Genomic DNA, 24600 nt, shown 5'->3' with positions numbered 1-24600 from the left:
GTGACTAAGAGCACCAAGCTAGGTTTTACAAACACTAATAGAACAAGAAAGCAATACTGAGGGAGCTAGAGAAAAATGAATATGTGAAAAAATGCAAGCTTGTAATGGGAATACAAAACATAACTATAATAGGAGGGAGAAAACAAAGAACTGTTAAGAGAAATTTAAGGTGATTGTGGACAAATGTGAGCATATGCTATATAATGTGGTGATCAAAAACTGTATTTAAGATGTCTTTGAGCTCTATGTATACGGAAGTGTAACAGAATAGAAAAAGAAGTCCCAGTCACCAGTCATATTGAGAAGATCTGGAACAGTGTATGTAATCACAGCAACTCATTGAAAAGACACCACGAAACCGGGGAGATTCAAATGACAGCAAGTGATAGGGAACCAGAAAACACTAACATGAAAACATTAAACTATGATTTGCCATTTGGTTATGTGACTGTTTGAGCATAGGCACATGCTAGTCGATCATTTGTAAATGTATAAGAGTTGAAAGCAAGTATGGAAAAGGATTTTTTAGGGTATTTTATGTGCACAGAATAAAGAGCAAAATAGTGTGAAATTCAGTAGAAAAGTTAGACTGTGTACCAAAAAATCTGCACACCAAACTATTAGGATGTGGAAGTTGCCCAAAAATGGAAACAAAAGGCCCATTACTTGATACAGATGTGCTGCACAGATGATTCCTATGCCAGTAAATAGAAATACAGTAATTGAAGGTATCTCCCATCTTTAATCTTGGATTATCTTATAGTGCCTTCAGAATGTTACAAAAAGCACCTGGATAATGCTAACTGCTTATAACTACACCATAGTCAATACTTTTGTCAAGCACATGGCAACATTTTCAGATACCTGTCAGGTTCTACTGATATTTGTAACTTTAAAAGCAGTGACTTTAAAGTGGTTCTAGAACCAGTCATCCTGCAACATCACAAAGAGCAACTGTTCCAAAAATGCAGATTCTGAAATTCTATCTTTTTCCCAACTCTGGATCCTCCCTACAGAAAGTAAATTTCTCTTATCATGGGTAACATAACCAAGGGAGCCAGTACACCCAAAACTGACTCCAATCCTTTCATTTACACACTTTCTTCCTTGGGGCAGAAGGCATGTAATCCACTGCAGGCAAAATTATATGAAGCCATAATGAAAGATGATAGCACCAATGTTAAAGCTTTACTAGCATACCATCCTGTCAATGAACCGATAACTGTTTGGGATAACCTTATGTGCAGCAGACCACTGTCAGCCCAGGTAACTACTTGATTGATATCACTTTTTTTTTTTTTTAATCATACCATCTTAAAATTCACAACAAAACTCAGTTAATTCATTAAGCGTCATCAAAAAAAATCAAGCTTTAAGAAATGGGGGCCTCAAGTCAGGTTTCCAAATCTATATTGGAAAGACTCAGCACCTGACAACCAGACTATTTATTTAGGAATTTTAAATCCAGAGTTAGGAGTGTCATGTTAAAAAAAATACTCCCAAATAAAACATCTAATCCAAAAAAAGGAGCCCCTTTCATAAATATGTAAAGGGAAAAAATTGCACAAGTTCTACAACCCTAATATTTAACTTACTTTAAGTCAGCAATTTAGCTGAATCATACAGTCAGGTTATGACTGGACAGGTTACAAGGCATCTGTCACACTTATTCTTATACCTTCTAACAGAAAAGGTTTGTCTCCAATCACTAAATATCCTGAATTTTTGCTGTGGGCCCAGGTCAGAAACAGGTATTTTATAACTGAAGCAATCCTGAGAAAGTTGGATTTTTCAAAATCAATACTTGCATTTTTTTTAAATGTGTTGCGTGTGTTAAACTTTGGTTCGTTCAATGTAGGGGTCTAGTTCATATTAAATAAACAGTAATGATACTCAAAGCTGCCAGCTCAGTACAGCTTTAGATAATCCTGTGTGAGTATTGTAAGAGTCGTAAGCCAACATGAACATTGTAAATATTATGCCCGTTTGTACAAATCCACTCTGCTGTATTCTAATTCTTTTTGCCTACCTAATACTGCAGCATAAGCAACAAATTGACTAGCTTGACTGCAATATTAGAAGAATTAGAACCAATAAAAACACTGCTTTCCTGCAGTATGGTGGCAAAACAGCTAAGGCATCTTGCTACATCTCTCCCTTTTTCCCAATCCCAGCTGCTAGCAGAAAGGGTCAGAGAAGTCTACTTTTAACTTTCAACTGCTCCCACACTGCCAAAGTGGTTCACTTAGAAAACAAATCTGCTGTGCCTGATGTAATGACCAGTCAAGCTGCGTTACAGACACAAGTTTCAGCTGTGTAGAAGCTCCCACTTGCAAAGCTAGAAGAGTAAGAGAAGGTATTATGAACAAAATGCTGTAGGATACATTTTGCTTGCAGATGAAAACTCATGAAATTTATATTATTTATTTTATTTATTCCATCTATATTCCACCCTTTTCAACAAAGGCTCAGGGCAGCTTCCATACATTCAGTGACATCTACCAAACACAGATCCCTTCCCCCTCCCATAACCACTCTGGGACCTGGACCTCGTACACAGTTGGTTTATGTGGTCACAAAGGAGTTCCTTCTTCCCTCCCAGGGTCACAAAGGAACAAAAATTGAGATTATTTTTAGTTCACATGCAAGATGCCCATGTGCAGATCTTCATGTGCCAAATTCTGCAATCTATGCAGATCTTCATGTACCAAATTCTACAATCTATACAAGGCAGAAAAAAGTACCCCAATACCATTCAGGCAAATGTCCCCTTTTGCTCTTATTCATCAAAAGACCAAGAAAGTTTGGATAACGTTAAGTGTTACCAGGAGCTGTCCATCGGAAATTGTACTAACTAAATTCATTTATTTTCTAAGTCGAACTAGATGACAAAACTCAGAGGTACAGTACCAAATACTTATGTAATTTTTGTTCCATGCAGGACCAGCCTATACTTCCAATTCATTTAGCTGCCAAATACAGAAAAAAAAAGAGTTTGCAGTGTTTATTAGAAGCTGGTGCTGATCCAAAAATAAGGTGGGGAATATGTAGTTGCTCTCATGTTACACTTCATCAAAACGCACACCAGTGCATAATTTTATTCATATATAGTTTTAGGACTTATTTAGTTATTAGGATTTCAGGTGCCCCAGGTGCTAATGCACTGGTTTTCCCTTAAATATGTGGTAAAATGATCTAAGTTTATAATTTTGAATACAGGAGTTTAATTTTTCATTTAGATTCAGTTGTCATATGCAGAAACCTGTGCCTGCAGTGAGTTAGATGCATTATACAAATCAGGACTGCAATACGAATATGCTGTTATACATTTAAGCTACCCTGGCTTCAAATTAATAAGACAATATGGCTCACAGGTTGAAAATGAAATAGGCAAAAAAAATGGCAAAAATAGGTTTTAATCCGAATAACAGAAATCAGTAGTTCCCAAATTTTGTTTTGAAGTTCTGAAGCCTAGCATAATAAAAGACAGGACAGAAGCCTAAAGAGCAGCTAGCTCTAGGACTGGCTGCATGGAGGGAAAGGGTAAGGGCAACAGCCACAAATTAATGGCAAACTGCTCCTTCACTTCCCCTTTGTTCTGAACTCCTGCTGGGTCTTGGCAATCCTTAGAATCTGTCGTTCTGTCAACCAGTGGGGTGGAACCTACCACTAGGCCACAATTTACCCATTCAATAGTTGTGAACTATCTTCCCTGTTTAAAATATTTCTTTGGATTTTCAGTTGTATTTAGTATATGCAAGCTACACTGTTTACTGAAGAAGCAGAATTAACTTATTACCTTTTACATTATAGAGATAACAGAGGTTACACAGCACTCCATCTCCTCCTGCTCCACTGGCCAAATATTTATTCAACAGGGACAGCCATCCTAGACAGACTTCAGAGAAACCTAGCAACTACACAAAGTAATGCAGAAAAGTGTCTCCGTATCTTGTGTGAAAAGGGAGCCGAGATAAATCATGAAATGGGAAGTTATTACAAACACAACCCTCTACATTTAGCCCTATACTCTGGAGCCTCACAAGCTATATCCATTCTTACAGAGAATGGGGCTAACATAAACGAGATGGATGAGTCTGGCAAGACAGCTCTTCACACAGCTGCAGAGTTACTGAACAAAGAGGTAACGGAAACTTTAATCAACTGCGGAGCAAACATAAATTGCACTGTTCCAACTTATGGAAAAACTGCCCTTCAACTTGCAGTGTGCTCTGCATCATCCAAAGCAGGCACAGTTTTAGCTGTTGATATAGACTGCATCCGTTTACTATTAATTAAGGGAGCCAAAGTAAATACCCAGGATTGTGAAGGACGCACAGTTATTCATGATGCTTGTTCAGGAGGCAGAAAAGAAATAGTTGATCTCTTGCTAGATTATAAAGCAGATGTTAACTGTTTAACAAGTCATGGGCAATCTCCACTTTTTCTGTTTCTTCAGCATAAGTCAAATATGAAACGTGTACCACTGTTAAACAAGTTGTTAAACCTCTCATATCCTTTGAAATTAACCAATAATCATGGAGATCTACCCACTGGACTTCTGTTTCCAGAATATCAACAGGAAAAAGAATTTCTCGTAAGATTGTCAAAAACTATGTTGTCCCTACAGGACATCTGCAAAATCACTGTCAGAAGAATATACGGGGAGAAAAACAAACATTACTTGAAAAACCAACTCCCAGTATCCATGTGGAACTCTTTGTACACTTACCAGGACTTCACACAACGTTAGCAAATGAAGCCCATGATTTAACTGTCACAAAGTTCAAAAGTTCTGAAATATTTCGTTCAATATTTATGACACAATTAGTTACAAGAAGGCACACTGAAATGCTGTTGTTTCCAAAACTTTAATGAAAAATTAAACTTGAACCATGACACTTACCAACGCTGCATGTTTTAAAGCCACTCTAACCTCTCTTAAATTTAATTACAATAATCCAGAATGTTTGGTGTTTCATTTTGTTTTATATTTATTGGTTTCTTCTGTAATCAACACTTTAAGAGCAAGATCTGCAAACAGTTTCAAAGTAAATGGGTGGGAATAAGACATTCACTTTGTTTTATATGGTCCTTTCAGTTAAAGTAGGAACAAGCAAGACACATTCTATGATTCATTTGTAAAAAAGGATGTGCTGTAAAATTGGGAAGGCTGTCATATATTCTTCACACAAAGCTCAAATAAACCTCAGCTATAGAGTTGCTATCACTGCCCCCATAATGTAGACTGTTTCTTCCTTCTTTAGCCTCTTTAATAATGATTTTTAACTTACTTTAATATCTCGATGCATTACTCCCATGCGGTGGATATGGTACACTCCTTCTAGCAGCTCTTTAAAAATTTTTGAGGTCCAGTGGACATCCACAAGATGGTAAGGACCTTAAAACAATTTAAAATATTAATTATTTCAACTAATTTTGTTAACATTGAAATGCAAAGGTTAAATATGGACTTTCTGTAATCAATACAGAAAACTACAGTAAAACTCAGATCATTCATGCCCAGGTGGTTTGCAACCTGCTTAATTCACAATGAGCCAAGTTAAGGACAAGCTGCTCAGTACTTTGCTGCTGCTTTTACTTCAGAGAGCACCATTTCTCCACTCAGTTGGAGCTATTCAGTGGTCCTGTTCAGCTTATTAGAAAAGCAGCACCCTTTGAAATAAAAGTTGCAGCAAACTATTGAGCAGCTTATCCTTAGCTTGGCTAACCTAGTTACTTCACAAACTCTCCTCATCACAAGTAAGTAATAAACCCAGTTCAGCAAAGGGGTTTTACAAGGAACAATCTCTAAAATATAGTAGGAAGACTATTCTCCACTCATTTTACCATTAAAGTATGCCAAGAAAAAAGTAAAACTATTTATATGATTTTTTAATTTTATTAACTGCTGTTCTCTGAAAATGCCTAGTGTGATGTTACCCGTGGGTCCATAAACCTTCATCTGATTCTAGACAGGAATACTCCAAATTCAAAACTAAAAAAGGAAATGGTTCCAAAGAAGGGCATGAATACCAATATGAACCTCACAGAAGAGGCTTCTTTCTAATTCCCTGTCTGTTTTTATCTTGTATAGTTAAAAGCAACAACAAATCTAATCTAATCGTAGATGTTCTCATTATGCATGTCAATTTCTTTTTGAACCTATTAAGTACTAATGCTAACTTTCAGCACTTGTACCACTATTGGCTCATGCAGACATAGCAGCTGCAGTACAATAGCCAATATGCTCTCTCAAGTGGCTACTCCCTCTCTTTTAAAAACTAGCTACAAGTTATGTCTATCTATAGTCAAATCCGACAGATGTAAATAGCCTTCCCAGCAAGGGTGGGCAAAATAGGGCCGACCTGGCCCAGTCACCATCCAGTTATGGCATGTTCTGCCGCCCCCAGGCATGCAGCAGGGCTGGGGTGGCTGTGCAGCTGAACTGCCTTTCTAGGTAGCCCAGGTGGCAGTGGTTCCTTCCGGCTGTCGCCGGCCCCAGCTCCATGCTACTAGCGGGGACCTGCACTGCACTGCCCTGACCCCGTGAACCCTGCGCCTGCTCCAGGCTCAGCAGCAGTGACACAGAGCTGAAGCTGTTGCTCAGCACAGGGGAAAAGTGGCCCTCCCCTTCACTGCTGCTGGCTGTTCCTGCTGCAGCAACCTGGAGCCCATGTCAAAATGCCCTGCATCTGCTCTGTGCTGCCACTGCTGCCTTTCTGGGCTGCCCAGAGGCAGTAGTGATAGGAGCACAGAAGCAGGGCAGCCCAGTGCAGTGCAGGCTCCAGGCAGCTACAGAAGGAATGGCCAGCAGTGGCAAGGGTGTGGGGCCACTTTTCCCCCATACTGAGCAACAGCTTCTGTCCCTGCACTGCTGCTCCTCAGCCTGGGCAGGCAAGCTCGGAACAGACGCAGGGCGCATGGGGTCGAGGCTGTGCAGCGCAGGTTCCCACCAGTTCCATGGAGCTTGAACCAGAGGTGGTGGTAGCCGGGAGGAGCCACCATCACCTGGGCTGCCTAGAAAGGCAGTCTGGCTGCGGAACCGCCCCAGCTACAATGCATGCCCAGGGGGGCTGCAGGACACACCACAGGCAGGTGATGTGGTGCCGATGTGAGGCAGGCTGGGTCAGGGCTGTGTCCAGGTTTCAGCTGATCTGCTCTGGTGGTGATGAGTCTGGAGCAGCAACAGGGCAGGGCTGGGGCTATGTGCTGTTGGCAGTGGTGGGGAGGCACCACAGGGAGCGCAGGCACTGGGCTGTTGTGGGGCAGGTGCTGACCAGCACAGGGGGGCACGTATAGTGGGCTCCCATGCATACCCAACCATATCCACAACCCCTCCCCCACACCCTCCACACAGTCTCACACCCCAGTGGTTCTCAACCTTTCGGACCTCACATACCACCTGCCGATCAACACAGCAAAAGTGAAACCGGAAGTCCCACCACGGCACTTCCGGTTTCACTGCCATGAACTGAGTTCCACTTTTTCCTCCCAGACCACGGCCCAGTGCAAAGCAGCCTGTGCAGGGCCCCCCTCCCTGTCCCCTGGCACACTGAAGCTGGGGAGTAGAAGCCCTGGCACAGCGGGAGAGGCAGTGGCCGGAACTTCTGACCCGAATAGGCAAAGATGCCTCCAACCCGCTGGGCAGGGGGGTGGGCCAAACTCAAAACATGGCACCCACGTACCCCTGCCCATGTCTCATGTACCCCCAGGGGTATGCATGGCACCGGTTGGGAAACACTGCCGCACCCACACCCTCCCCTCCTCACAAACCCAACACCCCTCCCCACATGCACACCCCCCCCACACACACGTGCACCTCTGGAAAAAGCCCCGCTCAATGCTACATGCACCCCCCACACTCCTCCCACCCCCCACATACTCATGCCCACCCACATCTACACAAGCTCCCACACCCCACATACACATCCACACCCACACAACTCCCCCACAAACCCCATACCCACTCACCCATGTCACCCCCACACCCTCCACAATATACAAGAGTAAGACTTCACTTTGAGCTGTCATGCAATTACCTCTATATATACACCACACAAATACACACAGATCAGGACAAAAATATTTTTTTTAAATAAAATTTAAATATGTTATTATCGACGTTTGTTTTTTAGTATATAACTTGTTTTTTTCTGGTTCCAAGATGGCAAACCCCTTTCCCAAAAGGAGTACTTCTGGGGGCAAGGGGCAGGACTTCTGGTAGCGAAGGTCAGGGGTTAAGGGGTGGAACTTCCAGTCCCAAGATGGTGACCAGGGGGCAGGGCACCTGTCAAGGGGCAGGCCTATCCTTGTGGCCCTCAACAGCTCATCAAAACTTGTTAACCAACCCTCCACCCAAAATAACTGCCCACCTCTGCTTTACAGGGTGCACAGTCTATAAAAAACTGCACAGCATTTCTCAATACTCCTGGGCCTTCCTTATTGATCTCTGTTCCTACCACACAGTGAGAGAAATAGCTGACAACACAACAGCATTCATTATTCTGTATATCTCTAAAATGTATCCTTCCTTTTCTCTTATCTGAACTGAACAGTCCTAGTCTTGTCTGTTGCTCCATGCCTTAAATCAGTGGTGGTCAATCTCTGGCACACATGGCACAGGAACCCCAGACACTGGCAACAGGAGTAAGGTCAGCACTTGGGGAAAGGATATGGATCAGCAGTCAGTGTTGGCTCAAGGGTTTGGCCCCACAGGTGCTGCCAAATTAAGTGTAGCCATATCCCAGCAATAATGGAATTCATGACATTGGGTGATGGCAGGGGCTTATTATTACTGTTACTTTCACACTCTGGACTTAACTTGTGGCACACTTGCCAGAATATGGCCACTACTACACTTGGGTTTCTCTTTATGCAAGGGCTGCATTCCAAAAAAACCTTGTATAAAGTGAATCCATTATTACACGCAATTAATAGGGATACGTACCAGCCTGTATCTACTGCCCCCTCCCAAACCACGACAAACTCAAACAGTAATCACGCAATATAATAACTGCTGCACAGAGAGGCTGCAAGCCCTGCGCTACAAGCAGCGGCACACGCAGGGGGTGCGTTGCCAGGGCAGCCTGGGGCAAGCTGGAGAGGCACCTGCGGCAGGAAAGCAGGGTGTCAGGGAATGGCGACTGCTCATCCTGTGCTGCCCTAGGGATGTGCCTCCCATGCCTGCTGCTCTGAGGGGCGCAGCCCCACACCACAGGAGGCGTGTGACCAGGGCAGCAGGGTGTGAGGCGCTGGGACCAGGCAGGGAGAGAAGCCAAGCTAGGCCCAGGATTGGGGCGAGGGCCATCTGTGCCCATGTGTCTGCCCCTTCCCCTTGGAAGTGTGTGCAGCAGTAGGGAGCCAGCCCTCCCCCTCCCGCCAACGAGCTACCGGAGGCCCCATCCTGCTCCTCGCTGGGGCCCTGCAGCCGCACACTATGGCCTGGGCCCCAAGCACCCCCCAACTGGACAGCAGCCCCAGCCCTGCCCAGCTCCCTCCCTACAGGGGCCTCAATCCCCCTTTTCCCCCACATTTACCTGCTAGAGCTGCCTTCGAGGCTACTTGGGGTCACATGCATATACTATACATGCATGTGGCGCTCCCCCACTCCCTGGTCTCACTGCCTTCCTTCTGCTTTCTCCCAACTTCCTGCACGCTGGAACTCTGCCAGCCTGCAAGATGCTCATTGCCGGCCGACTTCATATAAGATTGGATTTTTCTTGCACAAAGTGAATTTCTGGTATAAATAAGGTTGTCACATATAAGCAAATTCACACAAGGAGAGACCCAAGTGTACCTTAAATTATTGTCTTTGGTGAACTATTTCTATTTTTGAAATCAAACACTAGAATGGAACATTCTATATTAACTTTGTACAGTACCTTATTCTTTATAGATCCTAATATGTCTATTTACAAATCAGCTATTCACCTTGTGTTTTAAGTCCCTCAAAACTTCCTAAGACTTTGTTAGTCTTGCTAACCTAAAAGTCATTTCAGGTTTTACAACTTAAGCATTTGTACCTCTTTCCAAATATAATAATTAACAATGCTACTTTCCATGGTATAGAAACCCGAGGCTCCACATTGTTAATCTTTTGCCACAAGTTCCTTAGTTTCTGATTTAAATTGTATGGTACCTGTCACTGCATGATTGATTACCTCATACAAGTATTACCCTACTGTGAGAAACACATCCCATAATAATGGTAGTACAGAATCATTCTTTCAAAAGGGAAATACAATCCTAGGATATATCTGGCTACATATTTTCAGTAGATATAGGGAAGTATTAACACCACTGTACAGGGCATTTGTAAAAAGTCATATGAAATAACGTCTACAATTCTGATCACCCAAGTTTAAAAAGTAAATTGAAACCAAAACAGGCACAAAGAATGGCCACTATGAGACATTTTATCTCATCAAACAAACAATATGAGATTGGCGTGTCTACTCTGTCAAAACACAGGCTGAAAAAATAATATAGATTCATAGATGTTAGGGTCGGAAGGGACCTCAATAGATCATCGAGTCCGACCCCCTGCGTAGGCAGGAAAGAGTGCTGGGTTCAGATGACCCCAGCCAGATGCCTATCTAACCTCCTCTTGAAGACCCCCAGGGTAGGGGAGAGCACCACCTCCCTTGGGAGCCCGTTCCAGACCTTGGCCACTCTAACTGTGAAGAAGTTCTTCCTAATGTCCAGTCTAAATATGCTCTCTGCTAGCTTATGGCCATTATTTCTTGTAACCCCCAGGGGCGCCTTGGTGAGTAAAGCCTCACCAACTCCCTTCTGTGCCCCCATGATGAACTTATAGGCAGCCACAAGGTCACCTCTCAACCTTCTCTTGCGGAGGCTGAAGAAGTCCAGGTGCCCCAGTCTCTCCTCGTAGGGCTTGGCCTGCAAGCCCTTAACCATACGAGCGGCCCTTCTCTGGACCCTCTCCAGGTTATCCACATCCCTCTTGAAGTGCAGCGCCCAAAATTGCACGCGGTATTCCAACTGCGGTCTGACCAGTGCCCGATAGAGGGGAATTAACACCTCCTTGGATCTATTCGTCATGCATCTGCTGATGCACAATAAAGTGCCATTAGCTTTCCTGATGACTTCGTCACACTGACGACTCCTGTTCATCTTGGAGTCCACTAGGACTCAAAGATCCCTTTCCGCTTCAGTGCCTCCAAGCAGGTCATTCCCTAGGCAGTAGGTATGCTGGACATTTTTCCTCCCTAGGTGCAGCACTTTGCATTTCTCCTTGTTGAATTGCATTCTGTTTTTTTCTGCCCATATGTCCAACCTGTCCAGGTCTGCTTGTAGTTGTTCCCTGCCCTCCAGTGTGTCCACTTCTCCCCACAGTTTTGTGTCATCTGCAAACTTGGACAGAGTACACTTCACTCCCTCGTCCAAGTCGCTGATGAAGACATTGAAGAGTATCAGTCCAAGGACCGAGCCCTGCGGGACCCCACTGCCCACACCCTTCCAGGTTGATACCGACCCATCCACCACCACTCTCTAGGTACGACCCTCTAGCCAATTCGCCACCCACCGGACCGTGCAGTCATCCAAGTCGCAGCCTCTTAACTTGTTCACCAGTATGGGGTGGGATACCATATCGAAGGCCTTCCTGAAGTCTAAGTAAATGACATCAACCCCTACTCCTGCATCCAGGTGTATTGTAACCTGGTCATAAAAAGAGACTAGACTAGTCAGGCACTATCTGCCTGCTACGAACCCGTGCTGGTTTCCCCTCAGCATAATTTGTCCTGCCGGGCTCTCGCAAATGTGAGCCTTGATAGTTTTTTCAAAGACTTTGCCAAGGATGGAGGTGAGACTGACTGGTCTATAGTTGCCTGGGTCCTCCTTCCTCCCCTTCTTGAAAATGGGGACCACATTGGCCCTTTTCCAGTCCTCCAGGACCTGGCCCATGCGCCATGAGTGTTCAAATATTCCTGCCAGTGGCTGTGCAATGACGTCAGCCAGTGCCTTCAGCACCCTCGGATGGAGCTCATCCGGGCCTGCCGACTTAAACGCATCCAGTTCCTCCAAGTGCCTCTGCACCATCTCAGGGTCTACGCTTGGTAGTCTGGCGCCTTACTGCTGCCTCTCTACAATCCCAGTGAGAGACTTGTCTTGCCTCTCGCTTAGGAACACTGAGGCAAAGAACTCATTGAGTTCAGCCTTGTCCCCCCAGGACGTCACCAATTGCTTATGCCCATCTAGTAGAGGTCCTATTCCACCCTGGGCCTTCCTTTTACTCCCTATATATCTAAAAAACAATTTTTTTGTTATCCTTAACTTGAGATGCCATCCTCAGCTCCATGGTAGCTATGGCCTGTCTAACTGCCTCCCTACAAGCGCGAGCAGAGGAGGCATACTCCTCTTTAGTAGTCTCTCCCTGTTTCCACTTTTTATATGCCCCCCTTTTTGCCCGTAGGCTGTTCTGGATTTCTCTGGTAAGCCAAGGAAGCCTCTTGGCCCCTTTCCCCCTTTTTTCCTGCATTGGGATCGTCTCCCTCTGTGCCCAAAGGATCATTTCCTTAAGGCACAGCCACCCTTCCTGGGCTCCCATCTCTTCAAAACTCTTACTCTGCAGTGCGTCCTTGACTAAACACCTGAGTTCATTGAAATCAGCTTTCCTAAAGTCTAGCACCTTCACCCTATTAGTTACCTTACCCACTCGATGTCTTATGACGAATTCTATTATGATTAATCTCTATAATATTCTAATATTCTAATTCTAATATGATTAATCTCTATAAAATACCTTATGTAGGTACACGCAAGCAGTGGAGACAAAGGACCCTGGCATATATTATGTGTAAGATGCGATGAAGGTGTTAATAACACCTTATAGTTATTAAGGCAGGCCCTATGAGGAGAGGCTGAGGGACCTGAACCAGTCTCAGCAAATGGAGGCTGAGGGGGTACTTGGTGGCTGCCTACAAATTCGTTAGGGGAGATCAGCAGCAAATAGGAAGAGTCCTATTCCCCCCAGCAGCACCTGGGGTGACGAGGAACAATGGCCAGAAGCTGCTGGAGAATAGGTTCAGGTTAGAGATTAGGAGGCACTATTTCACTGTCAGGGTGGCTAGGATCTGGAACCAACTTCCTAGGGAAGTGGTCCTCACTCCTACCTTGGGTAAATTAAAAAAGAGGTTGGATGATCACCTGTCTGGGGCCGTGTGATCCCAGCGTGGGCTCCGGCCAGTGGCGGGGGGTTAGACTAGATCAGGCTTGTCCAACATACGGCCCCTGTGGGCTGCCATGCGGCCTGCCAAGCCATTTTATCTGGCCCGCACCGGCAGCACCACAGAGCTGCTGCTGCGGAGTGCAGAGCCACTGCCGCAGAGTGCAGAGCCACCGCCACAGAGCTGCTGCCGCAGGGTGCGGAGCCATGGCGAGGCGGGCAGGGCTGGCCCATGGGCCCCAGCCAGCAACGAGGGGAGGAGAGCTGCTTACCCCTGCAGGGCCCAAGGGAGCGGCCCTGCACGGGAGACCAAGCAGCGGCTGCTGGCAGTGCCGGCCCGCACCTGCCTCCTCACCTGCCTGCTTCAAGCCAGCCCCGCTGCCCTGCCCTGCCCCACAGCAAGGCGGCACCTGCTCCCCTGGCCAGTCTCCCCCCAGGCGCTGCGGCTCTCCAGGCCCGGCCGCCTGCACACGAGGCCGAGGCGGCCGCTTCTCACGTGCTGCTGGGGACAGGAGGAGCCCGGCCGGGTCTGCAACAGCCAGCAGAAGCGGCGGCGGAGCCATGTGCCGCTTGGGACGGGACAAGCCTGCACCGGTCAGTTCCCAGTGGTACACGGCTCCGCTGCCGCTTCTGCTGGCCGGTGCAGACCTGGCCAGCCTCCTCCCGTCCCCAGCAGCACATGGGAAGCCAACCTCAGCTGCATGCTGCTTTTCCTGGCCAGTGCCAACCCGGTTCTGCCCAGGTGGGTCCTGCAGCACCATGTCAACCCAGGCATGGCACCAGCAGGCCGAGCGGGCCCCAGGTTAACCCCAGCCTGGCCCCGCGGCTTCTCCAGCACCAGGTCAACCTGGCTGTAGCCAAGCAGCTCCTGCAGCACCATGTCAACCCAGGCATGCATGCCATGTCAACCAGCACCATGGCGGCGCCTGCAACTTCACTGGTGTCAAAGGTCACATGACATCACCTCCTGATATGATACCACTTCCTGTGACGTCTTTGAATATGGCTCACCGGCCCACTGGGTGATAAAAAATTTGTGATCCGGCCCCACATTCAAAAAGGTTGGACACCCCTGGACTACATGATCTATTTAGGTCCCTTCTGACTCCAAACTACTATGAAACACCATAAATAGTAATCCAGCCACATACTAAAGATAATTTATGGCATGGTAATATAGGAAACAAGCCACAAAGATATTTCATATATAATGTATAATATTTTTTGTGGCTCAGTTGTATCATGCCTTAAAATTGAACATCTAGTATGTTGGGGTTAACCCATGACAGATCCTCAGTCTCAGCATAGGGATCTGGCATGGGGCAGTCTCAGGGTCCAGGACACAGCTATCCCCTACCCAATCAGTAAGATCAAACCAGGGGTAGCACTCGGTCCAGGACCTGGTGCCTCCATCCAATCCCAAAAGGCAGATGGGAGCTGCTGTGAGCCCAACATCATGGAGCATCTTTCCAATTTCAGGCTCACTGTGTCCTGGACCTTTAAAAAGGGGACACAGTGCTGGAAGCCCCAGCTGTACACCTGCTTTTGTAAGTTCCTGGCATGCCCACAGCTGGGAATTCAACTCCCCAGCTGCAGGAGTCACTTTATAGACTGTGGGGAAGGAGAGGGGGGCAGGACATGGACAGTGGGGGAGCCAGGAATCTTGAGGCACAAGGAGCTTTAAAGGATGCACCTACAGCATGGCTGCAACTGTGCTTTTCAAAACTCCCTGGGCCCTCAGACCCCAAAAATGGGAAGAGGCTCCCCAGTATTCAGCATTCCCACCCAGGACTTTATTAAACCCCATTCCTGGCAATTCTGGCCAGACTGCAGGGAGTCAGCAGCTTATGGTAGGGTTTTAAATCCCCAGTGGGAGAAGCCCTTCATCTCACCCCACATCTTGCCCAGGAATCCTCCAGTCACCCTGTGCCTGGCAGCCCAGCCAGAGATGCTAGGTGGGGGGGGGTGTATGTTAACAATCAGCTGTCAGCCTTGCTCAGATAGCCCTGCTCTAGACTGTCTGGACCCAGGACTGTCCCAACTGGGGTCAACAATAGGTTGATTTGTCAGGTCATCATCACAAAGTGGACTCAAACCAGCCCCGGTACTGTCCTGAGCCAAGATGAAAATGGGCTAATTGTCAGCACCAGCCCCATGAAGTGGTTTCAAATCAAAGGAATGGGATTCCAAAAGAGCATTCTAAAAAGGAGTGGGGCAAGGAACCCAAATAGGTTTAAGATGGAATACGTCAGATTTATAAGATTTAGTTGACTGAATTAGCATGGAACTGGTGACCCAGAAGATCCAATCTAGGCTTCTACCATAAAAGTTCCTAGTCTGAAATTGTTTTGGAAAAAGAATAAAAGCTGCTTCATCAGAACTGCTCACTGAAAACTGATATGCCTTCTTAACAGCAGTCCTGTTTCACTAGAGGACTCAAACTACTCAAACAGATGGCTTCGCCCTTCACTGCTGAGCTCTGTAAAGAAAAATGTAAGCACATTCTATTACAATTATTTTGACTAAACAGAAGGGGGGGGGGACACCTAATGACCACATTTCATACTATAAACTTTTGTTAATAAATTAAAGAGTCAAATCATCTGACCCTCTAAGTAGAAAAATCAAAGTACATTAACACAAGCATATTAATATTTTAAAATCAAACAGTATAAATCTTACTGGAATTTTCCTCTGTTTTCTCACCACGTCTTTTGTTTCTGTCAACAATCCAATCCCACAAGGAGATTTCACATAGTTGCATCTGTATATGAAGCATTAAATGATACTCCACCTAGTAAGAAAATATTGGTATATGATTTTTCCACGGCAATGAAGAAGGTAGACTTATTAAAACAATACAAAGCATTTAAGATCAATAATGGAGAGGATAGCACAGATGGTGCTATTAAATCGACTGTGCTTCAAGTATGAGATTAATAAAACGAAGAAATATTACTTTATTTTCCTTATTTCTCTAGGCCCCGTACACCAGTAAGGGTTATCTAAAAAGTACATAATAAAAGCTAACACAGCAACATGCCAGATATTTTGAAGGTATAAGAAAATACTTGGACAAGTTTATGGAAATCTTTTAGGTTGTTGTTGAAGAAAATAATTTAGAACGGAGGTGCTCAACCCCCCAGCCCATGGGGCAAATGCAGGACATGGAACTATGGCTCCCCGTAGGTCAGAAACCTTGGAAGCATGGAGCCAATGAATATTGCAACCCCTTCACCACTGTCAAATTCCTACACAGCCAGACAGGGGTCAGGCCAGACCCCCTTCCGCACATGCCTGGATCAGGGCCAGGCCGTCCCCAGCCCCACACAACAGAGCAGGCCCAACAGCCTGTGAATAGACAAGGCATCACCCATCAAGCCCACAAAGCAAAAAGGTTGAGTACCACTGTTTTAGAAGAATGTCAGTATTGGAAAATAGAGGGATTTTGATAGATAGCATGCTAATATCAAGATAAGTTTGACTACCGCTCGTTGCAGAGCTAAATGAATTCAGGTGGAACACTGAAGAGACATGTTTTTTTCTATACCCAAACACATGTTATGGCCTCAGAGATATAAGCATTAAATATAGATGTTGCATTAAATGCTTTCATTACATCTTGTTTCTTTCACACACTTCTCCCTGCCCCAGTCCTGCAAGCACCTCCCTTTCAATTCTCCAAGTCCAAAGCCTAGATCAAATTGTACTTTCTACTCCCTTTCTCTGTTGCACTCCCTGCAAGTCCACGTTTTACCATACATTTCCTAGTAACTATATCATGTTATCTAATGCACCCAACATGCCAAATTTATGCTCAAACCAGCTTCCTCTCAACATACTCCCTATTCCCTTATACTTACTTTCCAGTTACAAGAGCACTGATCCTGCCTTGTCCTTCTCAATAAATGACTCTAGTTACCCCCTTCCTCACTATTTGCAACATCATCCATACCCATCCTGACTTCTGTCCAAAAGTGTCTCAACCAGTGGCTTAGTCATCTGTGCAGGATGTTGGCGGCATTTTGGTTTGTTTGGTTGTTTAACCTGCCCCCCAAGAATGCTATTGTTTTTAAAATGATATGGGAATTTTAAACCTGAAGAGTCAAGATAATGAATTCTTGAATGTTATATTTTGGTAACTCTTGTGATCAACAGTTCTGTAATTATGTTAACCACTCATAAAGCCACAAATCATATTAACATTTCTGAATTTTGGCTCCGATCCCAGTCATGCCATTTAAAAATTCATTGTTAGAATTCCTGGGTACACTTACATAAGTCTTCTCTGAACACGGATTAAATCAAAGAACAATTATCGACATTTAAAGACTTTTATTTACCTCACATGGTCTGTGCACAGATGTAGTTTCTTGAGACCATGTAGTTTCTTCAGTACAGGAATCACTTGATGCAACACAGTCTTTATCCAGGTTGGAATGAGGTCCATATGATGAATGATTTCCAAAATAACTAGATACACTAGTAGTATCACACGTGCAGTTTTCTCGCAATTCCATGCGTTGTTCACATTTTTTCATTTTTAAACAATCTTCACTGTTTCCACCAGTAAAATCATGACTTATATCCATATATTGCGCTGATTCATCACCAGGACTTTCAAAATAAGTATGTCCACAGGATTTCTTTTCTTTTGAGCTAGATTCTGCAAAGATGACTGAACTACTACATTGACTGTGACACCCACCTCTGAAAAGAAAAACAGGGGGAAGGAATGTATGCAGTTATTGTGTTATCTGTTTGTGAAACACAAAGTAAAAGCATTTTGGAATTGCTCTGGAATTTTAAAAAGACACTATAATTTCCACCTTTTAAAATCCTGTAACAAGTTCCAAATAGATGACTTACCCTCTGAAGTAGAAGTTCAGCCCCTTCCCTATTCAACCTGAAAACTGTCTGTTCCTCTAAGTTCTGCCCTTTACTCTTTGACAGATTTAAAGGGTCAACTTTCAGAAATTCTTATAGCAGAGACAACAATTACAGCCCCAAGTAGCCATTTGGAAGATATCTGCTATATTTTCCTCCCTTCTAGTTGACAAGTATTGTTAAATATTTGCCCACCCCCAGTCCATTTTTCCTATGACAAATGTTCACTTTTCTATTGATCTCTGCATCTTCCTGTTAATACTATACGCTATTCACTAATCTTGTTTGTGAATGGTACACACTACCTGAAGTAAAAATTACAAGTCTAGTAAAAATCTTAAATTGATAACAGATGCCCTAAAAATACTGAAGATAGATAGAAAGACAGGTTGGGTAATTTTGTGTGATCCATCTGACAATGTGAGGCAAATGCAAGTATAACAGATGCTCCATATTCAATACAAAGAAATAACACTGCTGCAATACAAGTTTAATTCTATATTATTTAATGTTACATGGAAAAAGGCCTTATGTTAAATCCAAATTAATACTGTAAGCAAACATAATAATACTTACTCGCCACTTTCTTGATCTTCAGAAGATATTTTTAGTGATGGTAATTCCACAAGTATCTTACCTTTAAGGTGAATAGATAAAACATAGCATTTTACAAAGTAAGTCTTCATTACTTTTTAGCATTTCAGCTACAGCTACTAATCAAACTCACAACTAAGGATGGGGTTTTATCTTTGAATGCCCCCTTTGTATTTGTACCCCTGGAATGGACTTTATTAAAACAAAACAAAAAAAGAAATAACACAAAACAATTTTTAAACATGCAAAATACAGGTTATAGTAAGGAGGAATTCTCACTGTAAGGACTGTATTAGGTTCCTTTATGTTTTCATTTAGCTTCCATCTTTGACAAAACATTATTGTTGTTGTTGCTGCTGCTGCTATTGTTATTGTCAGCCTGTTCTAATTTAAGATTTTGTAATCACCAGTAAAGATAAGAATAAATTATTAGGATAGTGTAAATGTAAACTGAAATTTGCACTTCATCGTAGATGGAACACTTTTATTTATGAAAATACTAGCTCTATGGATCATCATACAGGGAGGTAAACACAAAATTCCTATAAAAAGTTAAGGAAGACTAAAAGCACCATGGAATCTATCCTTTTACCTATATACTTGCATGGCTCCCAAATAATTTCAGGGAGGTATACTTCACAAGTACTGAAAAACATTTTCATGAAGTAATATTTTCTAGATTACAGAGCAAAAATGGCTTATGTGTACTGCTATAGCACCAACGTCCTGATCCTTCCCCTACATGCCCATAACACAGAATCAAAGCAATGACTTAAGGAGAGCTGTAGTGAGATACTTCTAGAATGTCTTAGGCCTGTAAGTAAAAATACAGCAAGAAAGAGAGAAAAAAGACAGCATGAGGGCTGCTAAGAGAACAAGGTGATTCAAGAGAAAGGAAAACTAGAAGATATACACAGTTAAAACAGTAAGGTGAATCAGTCTCCTCCTGTTATTTCCAGACAGGTACTGATGTCTCAGAATCAGTTTCTGCCACCAGGAAATGCAGAAGCCATAGAAAAGATCTAAATCAGATTACTAGAGATTTTTAAACCCCCTACCAAGGAGGGCAAAATAAGAGGCAGCCATGAAATATTTCTAGATTGCTTCAGTTGTGAAGCTATTAAGAGAAGAAAGAGGAGTGTATTGAAAAGGATCTCCAGACTCCAACACAGATTTGATACTAAAACTTGTTGGCAAATTCAAGTTCTTCAGTAGAGAGCCAGAGAGCAGCTATGGAATCAGCATAGAGCCAGAGAGCAGCAGGACCCAGTACAGAGCCAGAAAACCGCAAGAATATCAGCACTGGATCTCACTGCTGTCTGGCTCTGGGCTAAATCCCCCACCCTGGCTCTGTCCTGGGATCCTGCATTGCTCCTTGGCTCCCTGCTGAGTCAAGGAGTGACAAGAGACCCAGAGTAGAGCCACCCTGGAGGGTAGCATGCAGCAGTGGGGGAGGTAGGTAGCAGGGATGAGGGAGGGCAAGTGGCTTAGGAGCAGGCAGGTATTGGGGGGTGGCAGCACAGGGTGGGGAGCATGTGGCATGGGGACAAGGTGTGGAGTCTGGGGTCAGACTGCAAGCCCTCCTTGTCACTTACCTACCCATTGCTTGCCCTCCTGCTTTTGTTTTCCTTGCTTAAAATGAAGCTCTAATTATTAGATTCCTTACATATTAAATTAAAAGAAATTTATAATTTTCCATGTATAGAATCTAATTTGGGGGGTCATCTTAAATTCAAAGTTGCCTTGGTTTGGGTGAATACATTATTTGGAAAAGTCTACAGTTCCCCTGCCAAATAATAACGCAGACTGTATAAACAGATCAGAATTATTAACAATTACATGTACTCCCCTTTTGAACATCCTGGGTGAACATGTTCTATCCAAGCAGTGTGATAACCTACAATATTAGAATGTTGCAAACCAGCCAGCACTTTAACCTCTCGTAGTACCTAAAGAAAACAAAGTTTATGAACTTCTTGCACTTCCCATAAAAAACAAATGCAAAAGTAATAAAAAGTAATGATTTTCCACATAAAATTATTTTACCCATTATTGTAACTTAAGAGTTGCCAGAAAAATTACAATAATAAAGATCTCAACATTCTCATTGAATTAGGAAATACTTAAGGCGCTTGGGATATCTTGCAAACTACTGCCTAATTTAGGCTCATACTGGGGATAAATACAGCTACATAAAGAGAAGTACAGGTACTCCTTGCTTAACGTCGTAGTTATGTTCTTGAAAAATGCAACTTTAAGCGAAACGATGTTAAGCAAATCCAATTACATCACAGTAGTTACTTACTAGCAGGCGGTGGCAAAACAATGTTATAACCGAACATTGCACGATTTTAAACAAGTATGTTATGCTTAGGAGCAACCAACACGGGTTCATTAGAGGCAGGTCCTGTCAGACCAACCTGGTGGCCTTCTACGACCAGGTCACAAAATCCTTAGACGCAGTGTAGCAGTGGACGTAGTCTTTCTGGACTTTAGGAAGGCCTTTGACACTGTCTCTCACCCCATTCTCATTAAAAAACTAGGGGACTGTGGTGTCAACACCTACACAGTCAAATGGGTTACTAGTTGGCTAGAGGGCTGCACCCAGAGAGTGGTGGTGGACGGGTCATTTTCAACCTGGAGGGATGTGGGCAGTGGAGTTCCGCAGGGCTCAGTCCTCAGGCCTGCACTGTTCAACATATTCATCAGCGACTTGGATGAGGGGGTAAAAAGCACGCTGTTCAAATTCGCAGACAACACTAAGATGTGGGGAGAAGTGGGCACGCCAGAAGGGAGGAATAGGCTGTAATTGGACTTAGACAGGTTACAGGCATGGGCGGATGAGAACAGGATGGGTTTCAACACTGACAAATGCAAGGTACTGCACCTGTGGAGGAAGAACCACAGCTGACCTACAGGCTGGGGAACTCCCTTCTTGTCAGTGCAGAGGCAGAAAAAGATCTTGGAGTCATTATTGATACCAAAATGAACATGGGCCGACAGTGTGGGGACGCAGTCAGGAAGGCCAACTGCACCTTGTCATGCATCCACAGATGCATGTCAAGCAGGTCCAATAAGGTGATCCTCCCCCTCTATGCGACACTGGTCAGGCCGCGGTTGGAGTACTGTCTTGTTCTGGGCGCTGCACTCCAGGAGGGATGTGCACAACATGGAGAGGGTCCAGAGGAGGGCCACTTGTATGATCAGGGGGCAGCAGGGCAGGCCCTACGAGGAGAGGCTAAGGGACCTGAACCTGTTCAGCCTTCACAAGAGAAGGCTGAGGGGAGATCTAGAGGCTGTTGACAAACTAGTCAGAGGGGACCAGCAGGCACTGGGGGAGTCCCTGTTCCCCCAAGCACTCCCAGGAGCAACAAGAAATAACGGTCACAAACTGGCAGAGGGTAGATTTAGACTAGACATCAGGAGGCACTACTTCACTGTCAGGGCGGCTAGGATCTGGAACCAACTTCCAAGAGAAGTGGTGCTGGCTCCTACCCTGGGTCTTTAAGAGGAGGCTAGATGAACACCTTGCTGGGGTCGTTTGACCCCAGTACTCTTTCCTGCCATGGCAGGGGGTCGGACTTGATGATCTGCTCTGGTCCCTTCCGACCCTATGTACTATGAAACTATGTTCTCTAATAGATCAGCGACATAATAATGAACATTAACCGGGACGACATTAGGTGAGGAGTACATGTAAATTCTTCCTATTCAGAAGAATGTAATATATCAATCTTATTAGAATCATACATTCATAGAAAGTTAAGGTTGGAAGGGACCTCAGGAGGTCATCTAGTCCAACCTCCTGCTCAAAGCAGGACCAGTCCCAACTAGATCATCCCAGCCAAGGCTGTATCCAGCCAGGTATTAAAAACCTCCAAGAATGAAGCTTCTACCACCTTCCTGGGTAACCTGTTCCAGTGTTTTACTACCCTGCTAGGGAGAAAATTCTTCCTAATATCTAACTTAAACTTCCCTTGCTGCAACTTAAAACGGTTGCTCCTTGTTCTGTCATCTGCCACCACTGAGAACAATCTAGCTCCATCCTCTTTGTAACCCCTGCTTCAGATAGTTGACAACTGCTATTAAGTCCCCTCTCAGTCTCATCTTTTCTAGACTAAATGAGCCCAGTTCCCTCAGTCTTTTCTCATAAGACATGTCCCCCAGCCCTCTCACCATTTTTGTTGCCCTCCACTGGGCTCTCCAATTTGTCCACATCCTTGCTGTAGTGGGGGGCCCAAAACTGAACACAGTTCTCCAGATGTGGCCTCACCAGTGCTGAATAGAGGGGAATACTCACTTCCCTTGACCTACTGGCAACACACCTACAAATGCAACCCAGTACACCATTAGCCTTCTTGGCAACAAGGGCATATGGTTGGCTCATATTCAGCTTATTGTTCACTGCAACCCCCGGGTCCTTTTTTGCAGAGCTGCTGCCCAGCCATTCAGCCCCCAGTCTGTACTGGTGCATGGGACTGTTCCATCTTAAGTGCAAGACTCTGCACTTGTCCTTGTTGAAGGACAATTCCTGACATGCCTGCTTACTGTTTTGGCATAAGCATCATTAAGAATATTACTAAATGATATTAGGAACCAATTTATAGTAGGCAGCAAATTACTGTTTCAATTCAGGAAAAATTCATACCTTCATACAATCCCTTTTTGTAGCCTTCTTAATAAGTATTTTTTTGACAGCATAGAATTGACCATCTAATCTGTTTCTGACCTGAAAATAATTTTGAAAAGGACAAGCTTAGATATAATAAACTTTACTAAATTTAGATCAACAAAAATCCATTTGAAAAACAGATTCCTAAAGGCTAAATTCTATTCTCCTTTTTCAGACAACTTCTCAATGATATCAACAAAGGTATTCAGGGTTTAGGCCAAAGGGTCTAAGGAAAGGGTGCCAAGTTTTGCCCAGTTTTCAGTAGTATGAGGATTTAATTCAAACTGCATATGACTAAGGGGACATGTCTACAGTTGTATCAATGATATACTGAGGGTTTGGTTTTTTTTAATTGTTTGGGGGCTGTAATATTATATAGAAAAAATATAAAATTATTTAAATTATTTCCTGCTGTTTATGATAATGCAACTAAATATTCTAAAACACCTTAACAAATAACCAGTTACATGAGTCTGAAACAAATACCTTAATTTTTCTAAAAGGTATCTAAAAGACATCTTTCTATATATTTGTCTACTAGTAATTATATACCATTGGTTGACACAGACCATTTTTTTTAAAGCAGCCAACATTTGGTTAAAAAAAATCAGCTTCCATACTTAATTTAAAATAAGTATATCAGAACACTTCATATCAGATTTTTTTTACTATTCTCTGAATAAAAATTAGGCTGCACACACGGGTAAAATTCTCAGTATATTATATAAAAATCCATCAGGGCCCTTACAGCTCTCTTTTGAATCAAAAAACAAGAAAACCTTAAATGTAACAGGCTCATATTTGTTTCAAGGCAGGAGTGTCAAACTCATCTGGCCCCTGTGAACTGAATGAAAAGCATGGGACCAATCTGCAGGCCAGTTTAGACCCAAAGACAGGCCCCATGCATCACAGCTGGCACAGAGGGCCAGTCCACCATGGGCACCTCATGCAGCACATGTCCTGGACCAGACTGGTGCACTACACACAGTGTATGCTGCCCCAGTCCAGGGCTTGCACGTGATCCCTACATGCTGACTCATACGTGAGGCCTGTCTGCGGGCCTAATCTGAAACAGCCTGGGAGCCAGCACAGAGCCAGTCTGGCAGGGTACCACATACAGTGCATGCCCTCGATCATCCCCTACTGCTGCAACAGCACACGTGCCTGGTCCAGCCCTGCACCACATATACCTGGAGCTCATGCTGCATGCATGTCAGTCATGGAACACATGCTGCATATGGTGCCTGCACTGGACCAG

The 24600-nt window shown here is 44.2% G+C and overlaps 2 protein-coding genes across 2 annotated transcripts in view; one reads left to right on the top strand and one right to left on the bottom strand.

Annotated features, from left to right (window-relative positions):
• EIF2AK1 (eukaryotic translation initiation factor 2 alpha kinase 1) overlaps window positions 1–24600 on the bottom strand; it is a 36079-nt gene that overhangs the window by 4945 nt on the left and 6534 nt on the right. The window contains exons 6-11 of the mRNA XM_059716711.1: window positions 23319–23399; window positions 20524–20619; window positions 18653–18717; window positions 17533–17899; window positions 15872–15983; window positions 5295–5401 (exon numbers count right to left, since the gene is read on the bottom strand). Coding sequence (XP_059572694.1) covers window positions 5295–5401; window positions 15872–15983; window positions 17533–17899; window positions 18653–18717; window positions 20524–20619; window positions 23319–23399 — 828 coding nt within the window. The remainder of the gene's footprint in view (window positions 1–5294; window positions 5402–15871; window positions 15984–17532; window positions 17900–18652; window positions 18718–20523; window positions 20620–23318; window positions 23400–24600) is intronic.
• ANKRD61 (ankyrin repeat domain 61) lies at window positions 928–5250 on the top strand. Its single transcript, XM_014610721.3, has 3 exons — window positions 928–1266; window positions 2942–3036; window positions 3814–5250. Exons 1-3 carry the CDS (start codon window positions 1036–1038, stop codon window positions 4751–4753), a joined length of 1266 nt encoding a protein of 421 aa, XP_014466207.1. The 5' UTR covers window positions 928–1035; the 3' UTR covers window positions 4754–5250.

Source organism: Alligator mississippiensis, chromosome 13, assembly GCF_030867095.1.
Source record: "Alligator mississippiensis isolate rAllMis1 chromosome 13, rAllMis1, whole genome shotgun sequence".
NCBI lineage: Eukaryota > Metazoa > Chordata > Crocodylia > Alligatoridae > Alligator > Alligator mississippiensis.
Note: the sequence above shows the minus strand (reverse complement) of the source record. Positions and strands in the feature narration are given on the sequence as shown.

Excerpts from the sequence above, each read along its gene's own strand:
- ANKRD61 (XM_014610721.3), top strand. The coding sequence starts at position 1,036 with ATGGGTAACATAACCAAGGGAGCCAGTACACCCAAAACTGACTCCAAT. Across the intron at positions 1,267-2,941 it reads GCAGACCACTGTCAGCCCAG|GACCAGCCTATACTTCCAAT; the intron begins GTAACTACTTGA and ends TGTTCCATGCAG. Across the intron at positions 3,037-3,813 it reads GGTGCTGATCCAAAAATAAG|AGATAACAGAGGTTACACAG; the intron begins GTGGGGAATATG and ends TTTACATTATAG.